The sequence below is a fragment of the Pogoniulus pusillus genome, chromosome 21 (assembly GCF_015220805.1).
Source record: "Pogoniulus pusillus isolate bPogPus1 chromosome 21, bPogPus1.pri, whole genome shotgun sequence".
Taxonomy (NCBI): Eukaryota; Metazoa; Chordata; class Aves; order Piciformes; family Lybiidae; genus Pogoniulus; species Pogoniulus pusillus.
In genome coordinates this window covers 13,211,390-13,226,687 of record NC_087284.1, presented here as the reverse complement: position 1 = coordinate 13,226,687, position 15,298 = coordinate 13,211,390, and the positions used below count along the sequence as shown (strand labels likewise).

At 46.1% G+C, this 15,298-nt stretch overlaps 1 protein-coding gene across 2 annotated transcripts in view; it reads left to right on the top strand.

The window, feature by feature from the left end:
• The first annotated feature begins 898 nt into the window (after nucleotides 1-898).
• The window catches only part of JARID2 (jumonji and AT-rich interaction domain containing 2), a 233,472-nt gene continuing 219,072 nt past the window's right edge, over nucleotides 899-15,298 (top strand). The window contains exon 1 of one of the 2 annotated variants that reach the window (XM_064160992.1): nucleotides 899-1,790. In XM_064160992.1, coding sequence (XP_064017062.1) covers nucleotides 1,746-1,790 — 45 coding nt within the window. In that variant the 5' untranslated portion in view covers nucleotides 899-1,745. Of the gene's footprint in view, nucleotides 1,791-5,547; nucleotides 5,590-15,298 lie in introns of those variants that run through there. The other variant, XM_064160994.1, reaches the window with a different exon arrangement.

Here is a 15,298-nt window from a genome sequence, read left to right as displayed (position 1 = left end):
GAGGCGCGACCTCAGGATACCTCTGAGACATCAAGCGAGCCTCAGACAGCACAGCCCCACAGCCTGTCCTGAGCCGACACCGGCCGGCCGCAACCAGGCCGAGCGGACAAGCCTGCCGCCGACCGTCTTCTCGATAGCGCAGCTCACAGCCACTAACTTTCGTGCCGCTGCTTCCTACCCGAACCCAGACACATTAATCTCCGCCGCTCTACACAGCAGCCTCCCGCGGCGCCTGCCTGCTTCCCCCACTCCTTATCAACGAATCCAAATATTCCTTCTCTTCCCTCCCGGCTCTTCCGCGCCAACCCCACCCCGGCACCCCGCAACGCCCAACCTCCCCGCGCCTCTACCAGAGGGCGCCGCGGGCTGAGGGTAAGGGGGGACAAGGAGGGTACAACCAACGGAGAGGCTGCCGGGGGGGAACGACAAGTGCCGCGGAGGGGTTTCTGGCGCCGCAGCCAATGGGGGGCGGGCACGGGCGGGCGCGCAGCACGCCGGGAGTTGTAGTTTAGCGCCGTCACCATTTTGTGGCGAAGGAAACTACAACTTTTCCCGCGACAGAAGATCATTCTCGGGCCCTGCACGGAGCCCCGACGGCCAGATCAGGTGCTGCCAGCGCAGCGGGTCCCGGGGCATGCCCGAGCCGGAGCACAAGCGCGATGGGCGCAGGGACGTGAGCGGAAGGAGAGCCCGAGGGAGGCTGCTGCGGAGCGGGGAGGAGAGAGGGAAGGGGGGCAGGGCGAGCCAGCGTGCTGTGCGGTGAGGGACCATCGCCAAACTCCCCTCTCGGGTTATGGCGCAGGGCTAGCGGCGACCTTGTCTGCCGGGTGGTCACACTTAAATGCCCCTAGAAAAGAGGTGGGAGGAGGGGTGAGGGGGGTGGGTGGGTGGAGAAAAAGAGAAGCGTGTGACGACGCTTGACCTGCGTGAAATGTTTAGCGAGGCCTGTTGCATGCGTTGAACGCATCGGGGGCTCGGCGTTGCGGCTGCTGTCCCGGTTGGGAGTTAGGAGCAGGCCCCAGGCGGTGTATGTATGTGTGTGTGTGTGCGTGCCCCGGTGTATATATATATATATACACACACGCGCGCACACACACGCAGGCATATATATTAAAAAAAAAAAAAAAAGCCAGGTCCATTTAAAGTTGTTGCCTGAGAGCTGTTCTCATTGGTTAGGAGGGAGCTGGAGGAGCGGAGACACACACACACGGTGCGTGCAGCCCTCGCTGCCGCCGCCGCCGCCGCTGCCGGAGCCGCTGCTGGAGTTGTCTCTGCCGCTTTCCCTGCTGCAGCGGCACAAACGTGACTTCCAACGATCTGATTATTTATCTTCTCCTTTTCGGTCCCTTTCCTTCTTCAAGATGTAACTACAGCTCTGACACTAAGGACCTGCAGATCGCTTAGGTGGCTTGAGAAAGAGAAAAGGGGATATCAAGGGCGTCGGTTTTTGTGTTTAGGGAGAATTCTTCCATTATAATGTTTCACTAAAGTGGTGGTTTTTTTGGTTGTTGTTTTCTTCGCATTCGTCTTTTTAATTTTTTTTTTCGTCCCACACTTCTCGGATTTATTGCTAGGAAAATTACATTGTGAGGAAAGTCGGATTACAAGATACCACTACAAACAACCCCCTCCCTCGTGGATTTTTTTCGTGATTTTTATGCCTTTTTTTTTTTTTATTTTAAATTGTCGCGGCTTTAATTCATGAAGCAATTGTCCCCTTTTGCAATCAGAATTTGGATACCAGAATGAGCAAAGAAAGACCCAAGAGGAATATAATTCAAAAGAAATACGTAAGTGGTCATAACATATATCATTTGACTCCCAGTTTTAGGAAATGGTTGTGAATGTCAAGTTTATAGCTAATCCTGCAGCTCTAAGGCTTTGGGGAAAAAATGTGATACTGGGTTTTATTTTTCTGTGGTGTGGTGGGGGAGTTGCAGAGGCCCCTTTTAACGGGGGAGCCTTCTATCCAGTTGGGTTATAAAACCAGATTTGTGTCGCGATTCCTCTAGTGAATAAATGTATTGACCTCAAATGACACAATCATAATCTAGTTTTAGATGAAAGGCGGGGAGCTCGGGGAGGGGGGGGAACGACACACGACAGGACGGCCAGCTGCTGCGATAATGTCGCGAAACTGCATTTTCCAAGAGCTTTTATTAATATTGCGCTTTTGCACGGGAAAGGAGGTGTTTTTCTGTGCTCTGCTTGTGTGTCTATCCACGTCTGGTGAAGCGGCGTCGGTGGTTGTTGGAAGCCCTTTAAGTTGCAGCCGAGTGTCTGGTTATGGCGAGCTCGTTTCTCGCACTACCACATCCTATCTCCTGTATGTGATCGTCTGCTTCCCTGTATTGCGATAGCAACCCGGCCGGGGATCGCCTTCCTTGGGGCATGACTGGAATAATGGGGGAAATGGCTCGGTGCCGTTTAAACAGAATTAATTGCGACGTCTTGAAAATTTGGGATAGTCCAGTGCTGTCTTGGCTATGTGTTTCTGTGTCTCTTTAGCTAGTCGCTTAACCAACCCCTCTTGTAATTGTCTAATCCTTTAAACATATAAATGTGGACAGAGAGTTGGATTTTTGTTCGTGCTCTAGTTACGTTTTGATTGGCATGGGGGAGTTTTGCTTTGCATTTGGAAAAACTGAAGGGATTAGCCAAATATGCGCTAGAGCGAATCATGATTATCTGCACGTTAAGGGGGGGGGGGGGTAAAAAAATCATCTTTTTGTTGTTGTTAGGGGCGGTTAACGTATATAAATGCTGGGTTTCGAGTGTTTGCTGCGAGGCTTTAAAAGTTTATATCGCGCCTGTCGTCTGTGGCGATTTCTTTTCAGCGAGGGGTGTTTCTTGGCAGGGAGGGTGACCTTCGGGACACTTTCCTTCGCTATTATATAGATTTGGTTAAAACTGCAGTTGACTCGAGCTGACTGTCGCTATCGATTGCCCGCCCCGCTTGAAATGCAGCCCGGGGAGGGAGGTGGGGGGGGCTGCGCGCTACTTCAGAGCTAGTGTGTTTGTCCCCCCCTTCCCTTGCTGTGTCCCCCCGCGAAATTTCCGAATTAAAATACATCCGCATTGCAGAGGAGCGGGGAGCCCGGGGCCGGCGAGTTTAAAGTATTGCATCGAAACGGGAACGACGGGTGGAAAGTCTGGCGAAACACGCGAGGCGTCCACGTTTCCCAGGCAGGCAGACAAAAGCGGGCCGGGGGGTGGGGGAAGGAAACCGCAGTGTTAATAATTAAGGGAGGAGGAGGAGGGTGTGTGGAGATGGGAGGATGGAGGAAGATCGCCCCAAACTGCTGCACCCGCGGTCGCCCCGGGCTCGCAGAGGCGAAACAATGCGGCGCCGTTCCCGCACCTCCGGGCAGGGGGTGAGCGCGGCTGCCGCCGGCCCCGAGGAAGGGCAGGAGGAAAGGGGACAAGTACGGCGGACGACGTGCTCCCCGCTCGGAACTTGGTGAAGATGTTTGGGTTTTTTTTTTAACCGCCCTCCCCCGTTTTTCTCCCCCTCCCCATGTTTATTTGTGGCAGGGGGCAGCGGTGTCTGTGGGGCGCGCTGCCGGCGGCGGCGGCAGCAGCAGCAGCAACAGGTTGCCGGGGCTGTGACGGGAGCCCGCGGGCCGCCGGCCACGCCGCCGCCCGGCTAGGTTCGCCCTGCTCCCGTGACGTCACAAAGGGAAGGGCCTGCGCGCAGTGGAATCTTCGTCGCCTCCGTTTCCACCCCCCCTCCCTCCCCAGCGCCTGGCGCCCCCCGCCCTTGGCGTGACGTCAGAGCCGAGCGGGGCGGGGGCGGGGGGGGAAGGCCCCGGGGCAGCGCTCGGTGGCGCTGCGGGGGCAGAGGCCAGCCCCGCCCTGGGCCAGGTGAGCAGGTGCGGGGCCGTCCGGCTCGGCTCTGCTGATTTCAGGGTGGGAGGGAGGTTAGTCAGCCGCCGCCCCACGCGGCGGGGAGGGCTAGTCACGTCTCCTTTCTGGGGCGGAGGCGTGGGGACGCGGCATGGCGACACGCGTGACACATTTCCTCCAGCCCGTGACCTTCGGGCGCTGCGGCAGCCTGGCGGAGCACGCCGGGCCGCGGCCGCCGCCTTCTTGCTGGTGCCAGCGGGGCCTTTTGTTGTTAGCCAGCAGAACTGCAGGTGTGATCGCCCGCCTCCGGGTCGGGGCCGCAGCCGCATCCCGGCTTTCGCGGTGCTCGTCCGGAGTCAGAGGCCCTTCAGCTCCTCACCACACTGCTGTCCTATCGAACTCAGCCCTACCGACACTCGGCGCCCCTGTGGCAGGCCATGGGCTCGGGCACTCGGGCACCACGGCAGGTGACCCAGGAGAGGCGGTGCGAAAAGCTAGAAACAGCTGAGACAGGCCCCGTGGTGCGGCCAGAGCCGGCTACCGGCCTGCCGTGGTCCACACCCGGCCACAGCAGAGCCATGGGCCACAGCAGAGCCATGGGCCACAGCAGAGCCATGGGCCACAGCAGAGCCATGGGCCACAGCAGAGCCATGGGCCACAGCAGAGCCATGGGCCACAGCAGAGCCATGGGCCACAGCAGAGCCATGGGCCACAGCAGAGCCATGGGCCACAGCAGAGCCATGGGCCACGGAGTGTCGGGCCCTGCTGCCTGGGGTCGAGGCCCCCTGGTAATCCCAGTAGTAAGGTGAGGGCTACGACAGGGCTGGGGACCCCGTGAGAGGGTTTCTCCGAGTGTCCCCAGTTGCACAGGCACCAGGTGCTGCTTCACTGTCCCTGCTCCTCATACCGTTGCGGGTTGTCCTGTGGGGAGTGGAGCCTGTTTAGGCTGCTGCTGTTTGGTATTTGCAAAATCATTTCCAAAAGTAAAAACATAGAACAGTAGGGTAAAGCCCTGAACCTTGTGTTGTGGGCTGCCATCGCTGGGCTTGACTCCCCATTCTATAAGTGGCCACAATTAAAAGTTCTCTTAAACTTTAAGAATGTTATCTTTTGCAACCGATAAACCCAGGAGTGGAAAGAAAAAAGCAGCATATGCATATTTTTTTCCTACACTCTAAAAATGCTATCACTTGATTTTTTGAAAGAGCTATAGCAGACTCGTACAAATCTTTCTTCTCACTTTACCCTCCTCCTTCTCAAACATCTTTACATATCAAATATTGCCTTTTGGCTCAAGCCTCAGAAAACTGACAGCTTTGTAAAGCATCAGCCGAGAAACCAGACTGCATTCAGTATGCGCTTGGAATTAATAGTTCTTAAATGAAGAGCTTTGAAGTCTTAAGCGTAATTTCACAGGTGCGTTTTTCTGCCTGTTTTTGTGAGGCTAAATAGCAAATCTTCTGTTCCTGCTGGCTTAGGTCTCAGAATGCCAGACCTGGATTGCTGTCTTAAAATACCTGCACAGTTCTGCCACAGTAGCAGACAGTAAAAGAAAAGTAAGAAGTAATGTCACTACTATAGCCTCGTGTGATTTGTTTCTTTGTCCTTGCAGAAATAAAAGTGCTGTAGTGTGCCATGAGGTGACATGCTTCAGCTACGGACTGCCTGGTAAGCCCCTAAGACAGCGGGGCCAGCAGGGCCTGTCCAGGATTAGCATGCTTCAGATATCCGAGGAGAGCTCCTGTGAGTGCTGCAGTCTTTGAAACAATACTTGAGCTTGAAGCAGATTCTCTGGGGGGAGCGTGTGGTGACCGCGTAGCACCACCCCTTCCTGTTTAAGGGACGTTTGTGTTCAGGGTCTCGTCCCTGTGCACCCCGGGGCTTCAGCCTGACCCTCATGCCCTGTGCTTTTTTCCTGTGAGGGTTTCCTCATCTTCCTCTCCCAGCCCCACAGCTGACATAGTGCTTTAAATATGATCGCTTCCTACAAGAAATAGCATAAGTACACCGATGAAGCAGAGACACCATTTGGTCTACTTTGCATCTTATTTCAAATAACATTATGGAGCTTTCTTGTGGTGGTCTTTTTCAGGTCTTTAGCAACGACTTCAGCAGTGTAAGCATACTTTTTTTTTTAATTCCTTACGTATAACTTCAACTATCAGTGTGAAGATGTACTTGAGATCTTAGTTTGGGTCTTCTTAACATTCTCCTGGTCTCTCGAGGCTACATTGTATGTTAAGTGCTCATAACTAGACATTAGTAATTAAAATATGTATGTTTTTAAAGGGACATTTACTTTTTTTTCCTGTCAATACATGCTTTGCCCTGAGGTATACTAATGGTCTTCTGCTTGCTCTGATGAACAGTGAGACAGGTTTCTGTGCAAGATGTGTCCAGAGCAAATTATAATGAATCAGGGCCTCTGGAAAGAGTTTCTAATGTTCGTTAAGCACTTTCACCTTCTCTTATGAGGCCCACTAAGTTGCTATTAAAAATATATTACCTCTTCCATTTCTGTAGATGTAAAATAACAGCTAATGTTATGCATATGCTGAAGTGTGGTATAAACGTCAGTTGATTCTGTAAGGCAGTAGCATTCCCTCCATTTTATTGTTTGATGAAACAGAAAGAAGTCTAAATGACTTGCCTGAAGCTACAGACTGTAACAGTGGAAGAGATGGAACTAATCTGTATTTCTGCAGCCTCGTCCAATATTCTATCCTGTAGCTTACCAGCTTTTGCTGTGAGGCACGGCATCTGCTGTACAGAGACCACTTCACACACAGTGCAAATTTTCTTCGAGATTCCTCCTCTCCCCACTTAGGGTTTAGACTGTTAACAGTGTATTTTAAACATAATTAAAGAGGCATTTCAGCATGGATACTTGACACTTTTTTTTTTGGGTGATCATACCCTGCAGTTGATACAGACCAATTGATACTGTGATGACTCAGCTGTGGGAGTATTACACTAAGTAGGTCGATTTTTAAATCTCATAGTTTGAAGCTAAAGAGGCTCCAGGTTTAAAGTTTGTATTCTGTTTATGCATATTACTGATATTTCCTGCTTTGAACGTAACTGAAAGTTCTTGAGGAGGGGGGAAATGTTTTATGAGGGTTGGTTTGGAGTTGGGATTTTTTTGCCATTTATGTTGGATGATGACTAAATTAAATCGACTTGCACTTGGGGAAGGCAAGGAAATACCAGCTGCTTTCATTTCAGAAGTTTCCAGTTTGCAGCTCTTATGCAAAAGGGAGGCTTAAATGTAATTTTGAAGTAGAGAATAGAAAACCAGGGACACATTAATTATTTTTTATTACAAGCACCCAGCTTTTGTGTGGTTTAGCAGATGTGGAATTTGCAGAGGAATACTTGCATTGCTTCGAAGTCCAAATTTACATTTAAAGTATTTTGCTTCCCCCCCCCCAAGTCCTTTGCATGGCTTGCTTTCCAACTGTAAATGTAAACCGAGTGTAAATGATGCATTGTTTGCCTTAGTAGGCAGACAGTCTGAAAACAATAGTGCTGATGGATTTGACTGCCTCTGTGTGAGATTAAGGAGACATTAACTTTCAAGTCTAATAATGCAAATGTTAGCATTTCCTAACCTGAGCATCCTTTAAATGTTTCCTGATACTGATAGTTGTAAATGTCCCTATGCTATAGGCCAAAGCTGCATTTGACAATTTTTTATGATACAGCTCTTCACCATAAATACAAAAACCCTTAACCTGTTGTTGTGACTTCAGAAAAGAGAGTAGAACTACCAGAGTTTAATGTCCAAGTGAATAATGGGGTATGGTACTCATATGCTTTTTATACTTACTACTGCTTTTTAGTTAAAGCATTTTAGAGTGGTAGGAAGCCACCAGGAAACTGTAAAGCTGCAAAAAGCTTGTAAAATTCAGGTCTATCATGAGAGGAGTACTTGGCACTGAAATTCAGATACCAGAAATAATAATATGCTTGCCAAAATGTATTTGGTGTTCTCTTACATCTTTGGTGAGTTGATTGTTTTGCTGGCTTACCACTGGGAGTACCAGATGTGAATAGGTTTTATTTGGAGATTCTGGGTCTTGGTTTGTAGTGATGGGTTAATTTCAGTCAGTCACAAAACCGTTTCAGCGAATCAGTAGGTAAAGCTTTAAAACCATTCGCTCTTTCACTTGCTTGGGTTTCACACTTTCCCTCGTGTAATGACATCCTGTTCTGATGTTTCTTGAGTAATTCAGCAGAGGCCTGGTATTTCCAGTGGTGGGCTGTGGGAAAGGAATATACCCTTTAATTATAGCAGTGAGGGCTTGTTTGAAAATATGCTAGCTCTCTTTCCCTGCATCTTGTGCTGGCTTTTTGTCTGTTGCTTCCTTATGCAGATGAAGGGTCTGAAGCTGTACAGTGCTGCTTTTTAACTTTGCCTGAAAGCATGGCCACAGTCTGTGGCAAAGCTGGGCAGTGACTGAGAGCAGAGCATCGTCATGCTGAATGCCATGTCTTGAGGCTCTCAGAGATGACGTCTCTCTGGTCTGTGAGCAGATGAATGGTGTGAACGTATCCCATCTGCTCCTGTGCAAGGTTTATCGATTTAATTTATGCTGCTGCAGAAAGCCATTCGGAGTGACCATCTTGGCTGAGCATAGTAACAAGTTAAAAGTGCTCAGGTGGAAATAATCATTCATGTGTGGAAGTTCATAGGGAAGAAGGGCATCTGGAACTGCTTCGGCGTTTCTGCAGCAAACATCACATCCCAGACTGATGTGTCGTAAACCATAACCCATGTTTTTATTTAGGAGAACAAAACCTTTATAATCTGATATAAAAAGGGGACTGTGATTGGAAAGATGCCTTGAAAACAAAATGAAAAACCTGTAGTCAGGTCTCCATACACTTTCAGTGTCTAGATCAGGCTCTTTGAGCAGGGGTAGTTTCTGGACAAGTTCAGTTTAGCGTGTGTAGGATTAGTACAGTTGCAGTTGGACATTCTGACACCACTGAAACCAGTTTAGCAAAAATTTGGTGATGCACCCAGAGGGGTTTGCAGTTACCTCACTGGATGGGCATGGTTTAATCCTTTCTAAATGTCTGTCCCCTGTGATGTGTAATCTGCTTGGCCTATCCAGCTTGGGTTCTTCCTGTTTTTCCTGCTATGTGTGTCACTTGATTCACTCTGTGTAAAGGCAGTTTTGGATCTGTGGCTGTTACTATATTGCTTTTACTTCCTAAAGACTAGAAGAGATGCAAAATAATAAGAATCAAATTTAGAAACTGTGGCCTGCTGTTGTGCTCTAGGAGGGCTTGTGGTATTCCTGTCCCTGCCCTCTGCTTTCGGTTCTTTGAGGCTGCCTTGCTGCTCTGACATCTTTTGGATGACGCGATGGTTGCAGATTAGCATGCTTTGGCACAAGCAGGCTATGATGACTGGCTAATGATATTTATAAAGTTCAAAAATAAACCATGGGAGCTCATTCTGACATAATCTACTAATCTTAGTTTAGTACTTTGATACTCTGTTGTCTGAGCCAAGTTAGGATAACTATATATTGCAGGCAATTAATTTTTAGCTTTGCTTGCAGATTAGTGCTGAAGTAATGCCTGCTTTAAATTAAGAATGAGGGGAGTGTGTTTTGAGAAATTTTCATCTCTTTCAACTGTCTTCATATGGAAATGGCTCTATACCTATTTTTAAAGCAGATTTGTGTGAGTGGGTAGAGATAAGTGTTCCCCAATATTTCTGGACAATGTTGTATCTTGACATTTTGGCATGAGGTCTTTTTTTCCTTCACAGCCCAAAAGAAGAGGATTGTCTTCTGAAGGGGACCTACAGGAAGGCTGGGGAGGGACTATTTACAAGGTCTTGTAATGACTGGACAAGGAGTAGTGGGTTTAAACTTGAAGGGGGGATTCAGAATAGATGTTAAGAAACGGTTCTTTACAGTGAGGATGGTGAGACACTGGCACAGGTTGCCCAGGGAGATTGTGGCTGCTCCCTCCCTGGAGATGTTCAAGGCCAGGTTGGATGAGGCCTTGGCAACCTGTCCTAGTGGGAAGTGTCCCTGCCTATGGCAAGGGGTTGGAACTGGATGATCCTTGAGGTCCCTTCCAAGCTAAACCATTCTATGATTCTGTACTTTTTCCCACCTTTTTATTTTGCTTTGAGGACTATGCTGTATTTTCTTCTGGGAAAAAAAAAATCTACTGCTTTGAGTAAGCTTTAGTCTTGTGTGAAACATCCTGTAATCACGCTGGGTTTTGAGGAGTCCAACCAAGAGAGCAATCTTTGAGGCTTCTCGCTGACAGGAATTCAGTTTCCTCTGGACCCTGACAAACCATTTAAACAGATAATAACATTTTTTCTATTTAAGGAATATGAAGTTTTTTAAGTTTAAAGTTTATTAAGAAATACAAAGAGGTATTTGCCAGCGTAAAGGATGCAAGTCAACTGAATTGCAATGTATGAATCATTTTTGAGGTTGCTGCTAACGAAGTGGACAGCAACTGTGAGTCTTGGGCAAGACTCTGTCCAATAGCTCACTCCTTGAGATGCTTACCATTGTTTTTATTAGTTGCTATATCCAGCATATAAATTTTTATTGCTTTAAAGCTAGAAATCTTTAAGCCCCAAAAGTACCTAGCCTAGAAATAGCATTTAGACTTCTAAGTTGCTGCAGGCTATCACCATATGTTTATAGCTGCTTTTTTTTTTCCTTTCTTTTTATAAGGTGTGTGTTAAGCAGGCTAAGGGTAATTTAGAAAAAGGATATGGTTCCTTCTTTCTTGCCTTCTTTATTTCATGGATATTACTTTCAGCCAGTTTGTCCCACAGAGTTCTTTTTGGTACATCAAAGTTGTAATCCAAATCTCTCAGCTGTAGTGTGCATGCTGAAAGTCCTGTAGTACAAATTTTCCAACTCTGCATGTATGCCAGATCAATTAGCTTCTTAAGTCAATTCAAGCTGAAAAAAAGTAGAACTGCCTCTGTTCTGGTTTCAACCCTACAAAACTTGGTCCAGACTTTTTTGAGTTCATAAAACTCAAAGCCAAGCTAAAAGGTTTTCTGTTACTGTTTGTAAAGTTGACTGATAAATAGGCTGGATGTTGTATGTGGTTCCTTTTTGGGTGATATTGCAAATGACTGGCCCTAATGTGAATCTTTTTCACAGGATGATGTGGATGGCTGTCCAAGGCATGGTTTTCTGACTGATTGTCCTTTTTTTTTTTTACCCCCTCTCAAAGCATAGTGATAATGATGAAAATTCTCATGGCCTATTGGCATGGTGCAGACTGGCTTTCTGAGACCAGGGAACGTCCCTTTCACTTTTAGATGTGAATTGGAATAGTATTTCCTCTAATCATTTATTAAAAGCTGTGCTGTGCCCAAGGAGGATTGTAAGAAGGTGGTAATCTTTCAGTCTTTTTTTGCTGCTGAGGCCTTTATCTTAAGTTTGTAAAGCCTTTATGAATGTTGTTGGGTTTTTTTTTCCACTAGTTGTTCAACCTATAATGAGGACACAGCAATATCACTTTGTAAGACAAGAGGCTTTGTGTTACTTACAAGCTGGGGTTACAGCATGCTACAGTAACTGTAACCTGTGAATTATTTATGAGTGGGAAGAAATAATTGTTGTCCTAATGGCCAATAATTTTGAATCTTTTTTTTTTTTCTTCTTTTTTTTTAAGTCTATCTGTAATGCCTTGAACCAATAAAAACTACAAAAATAAGCAGGTTTCAGGAGAAGCTGTCCTGTCCTACTGCCCTTCCTTTCTGTCTCTTGTGGCACTGTTCCTGTCTGTAGTTTTTGTGGTTTGCCTTCGTTAACACTTGTGAATGTGGAGACTAGTAAGCTGCCTAATACTGTGGTTTTATGATCACTTTGTGCCTGCCCTGCTCTGAAGTAAGTGGTCTAGCTTTCCTCTGGCTGCCTGTTCCCGCTCTGTTCTGCAGGCCAGCATGTATCCCAGATGATGGCTCACATGGCAGACCAGGGATGTTACAGGTTAAAACTGAACTGACAAAATATGGTTAATTTTTAATGTGGGTTCATTTAATATTGCAGTTTATGATTAACTGTAAAAATACTTGGTCTAGGGAAAGTGTGACAGGAACACAAAATGAAGTGTCAAGAGAGGGGTAGGATTGCTTCTCTTAGCTATAGTGTGAGCTTAAATGGGCTGTGAAATTATGACTAAATAGGAGTCAAGATACATGTTTTATTTCCTAGCAAACAGAATTAGCTCTCCTTGTCTATTCTAAGGATTGTTTGGGCACTTCCTCCCAGAAATGTGGTGAATATTAAATAAGGTGGAAATGAAGTTAGGCCACGCAGGTGAAAATTAAGTGGAGGTACTTGTGCCTGTGGTCATGGTAGTGTCTAAACTTTTCCTTAGTGCTAAAATATGTTAGAAGAGGATTAAAAACATGTTATGCTTGCTTAGATAGGATTTGAACAATTCTAAACTGGAACAAGAGGAGAAAAAAGGAGGAGAAAACAGAGTTAAGAAGGTCAGTTTCAGAACTAAGTGTGATAGAAGTAGTACTACTTTTTTCAATTCAACAGCCATGTGCACCACCCCACAGTACTAGAACTCCACTGTGGAAGTGAAGCCATTGTACTGTTCTGCCTTCTACAACAAGGACCTGCTTGCAGAAGGGAGTTCCTTCAGAAATTTTCCATGTCTACTCCTTTTATCTTTCACTACTGAAAAACAAGTTCAAGTAACTTCTCTAGTTAAAACCACTCATATCTACTGGATGTGGAAGTGAGCTGAAGTGCTGGTATATTTTTGCCCCAGGTTCCCAAGCAGTGTGAAAATTAACAAGCCACAAAACCCAGGGTTTCTTTTAATTGTAGGAACGTCAGGATGTGACATCTCATGTCTTTTCCTCACCGTTGATGTCAGCGGTGGTAATGCTGATCTTTCCTTTATGGTATAGTGCTTTGGCCATATCAATGCAACTAAACAGCTGCACATAAAATGTCATTGAAATGATCAGGCTTAAAAAGTAGTTATGCCAGTGCTCTCCTTGCTTTCCCCATCTCCTCATCTTTTAACAGTCTGGCTTCAGTACAAGCCTGCAAAGGCTTTTTAGGGACAGAGTTAAAGACAAGCACAAGACACAAGGACCTCTGTGGTTTTGCTGCAGATTAAAAAGACACGTGGAACTGCACCCTCAGTTTCAGTCCAGCAAGGTGCTGTACCGAATGCCTGTCTCAAATATATGAATACTCTTGCTGCCTTCAGTTGAAGTACTTGGAGCTTGTAAGTTAAGCACATGCCAAAGTGCTTTTCAGGGTTGGAGATTTTGCCATTCCTGTGTAAGAGTGTGTGCAAGTATTTGCAGGCAGGAATGGTAGTTTTCTAAGAGTGTGATAGCCATTTAGTGGGTTTAGTGACTTTATAAGATAGAGTTTTGTCAGTTTAGTTTGTTTGGTGTTTGAGGTTTTTTGTTTGTTTGCTTTTTCTCTCTTCTCTCCTGAACAGTTGTTGTTTGTTTTTGTTTTTGTTTTTTTTCCCCGGAATCTACTCTTAATGTTTCATTTAAATATAGTGACTGTTCTTTTTCTTTCCTTAATCTTCTCTTCATTAAAGTCTGTATACGTGCATAGTACTGGCATTTTTTACAGTTTACTTCCCAGACCCCCATCCCCTTTCTTGCCCTTTTGTCTTCCAGTCCTATGCTTCTCTCTCCCTCATGTTTCTTTGATTGTCTTCCCTGTCCAAGGAAGTTAGCTCTTAGGAAGCTGTTGCTGTCTCTCCGCAAAGAAGCGACATGAACTCTTGCTGCAGTGTGATTTTTCTTTTCCTGAAGGTCAAAAGGGGGAGATGAGGAAAGGTTCCTGCAGTTCATTTTGTGGGCAGCTCCATGCGAAATACTTTGTCTCTCAGGTCTGTGTGCAGAATTTGAGTGTTGGTTATAGAAACTACTGGCTGTGTACTCACTCATGTTATGCAAGGCTTGGCAAACTGCTAATGTGCAAATACTGTGGGGATAATGTGGTCCTGCTCATTCCTTTTTACAGTCCTTTTATGAACTTTCAGGAAATTGAATCCTGCTGATGTGAGCATTCAGGAAAAGCTAATTTCATAATTCACATACATTAAAGGCTTTTATTTATAAGACATTAATATTCATGCTCCTTCAGTCAAGAGCAGCGTTATGTGACATGAGTGACCAGTCGTAAAACTCAATGCCTAGGTTTCATTACTGAAAGGGTCTCTGCAGTCTTCATTAGAGTATGACCTTCTGAAATAACTGAAGGTGATCAGATTTCTTCCAGACTGGGTGGCAGACCAGATATAATGATTTCTGGGGCTGGTTGCTTTGGAGAGCAGAAATACAATTTTCAGCATAAATGTGTTAGGACAAGTATGATCTCTTAAAGTCTTCTGGGTAATATAATTTCTTTATATCATTCTTAGTATGTCACTGAAAGCTGGTAGTGTATCACAGCAATGAAGGGAATGTGTTTGTGATGTAGGTAATCATGTTTTTGTTCTCTTCAAAGCATGTTTTCTTACTTTCTTGTTGATTTTTGTGTGGTGTCATTTTATGCCCATTGCTCTTGCAACAAGGGATGCAGTGAAATGAATTCCCCATGGGCATTCTGGAAATTTCTGGTTCGCTAACTTGGATGGAGTGAGAGGATAAACTATTACTACCTTTCCTTTTGGATAACTTTTCTTAAATCCTGCCAGGGGGAAGTCTGTATTTTTTTCCCATTGCAGCTAGCCAATTTCCTATTGTGTTATACCTGGTCTGCTTGTGCCTGATGACTGATCAAGCCATTCCTTCTAGCTTCCAAGTGGGACCAAGAGTGACATTCCTGCACGCACTCCTGTCTGTACTGTGTCATGCTTTCCCCTCTGGAATATCCTTGAGTTAGCCACAGAGATTCTCTGGCAATGTGTTCAGAAGCTTTTGAGTTACACCTTTGTTTCTTTATTTTCTTACTGTTTTTTTTATATGTCCTTCCATGCTGATCTAAGGACTGCCAGGTTACCAGCTCTGCAAAGTCCATCTCCTCCATGTGAGCTCTTTGCAGAGGTGCTTCAAAGTGGTGTCATTTTGTAGTCTACACACTGCAAGCATCACCACAGCTGCATCTTAGGCTCTGCCAGGGAAGCAGGAATGTGTGCTTAGCTCTGGTGAGATGACCTGCTTCTGGCACAGTATGTGAAGCCAAGGTTAGTACCATGTGAGAAAAGCGGGCAGGATGTATATCCACGGTTAGAGTCCTGCTCCTGTGAAGGATGGCCTGCCCTTGAGTGCCTGGTTAGATCCTACCACTGTCCCTGTCTTTAGCCATCTCAGCAATATGTTTACTGCTTTTACTTTTGTGTTCTCCCTTAGCATTGTGTTGTGGACAGACCTTCAGGAGGCCAGCTACAGCTTGCGTGATAGGCATGATAGCTTAGGAGGGAAGTGCTGCTTCATCATTTCATCATTTACAAT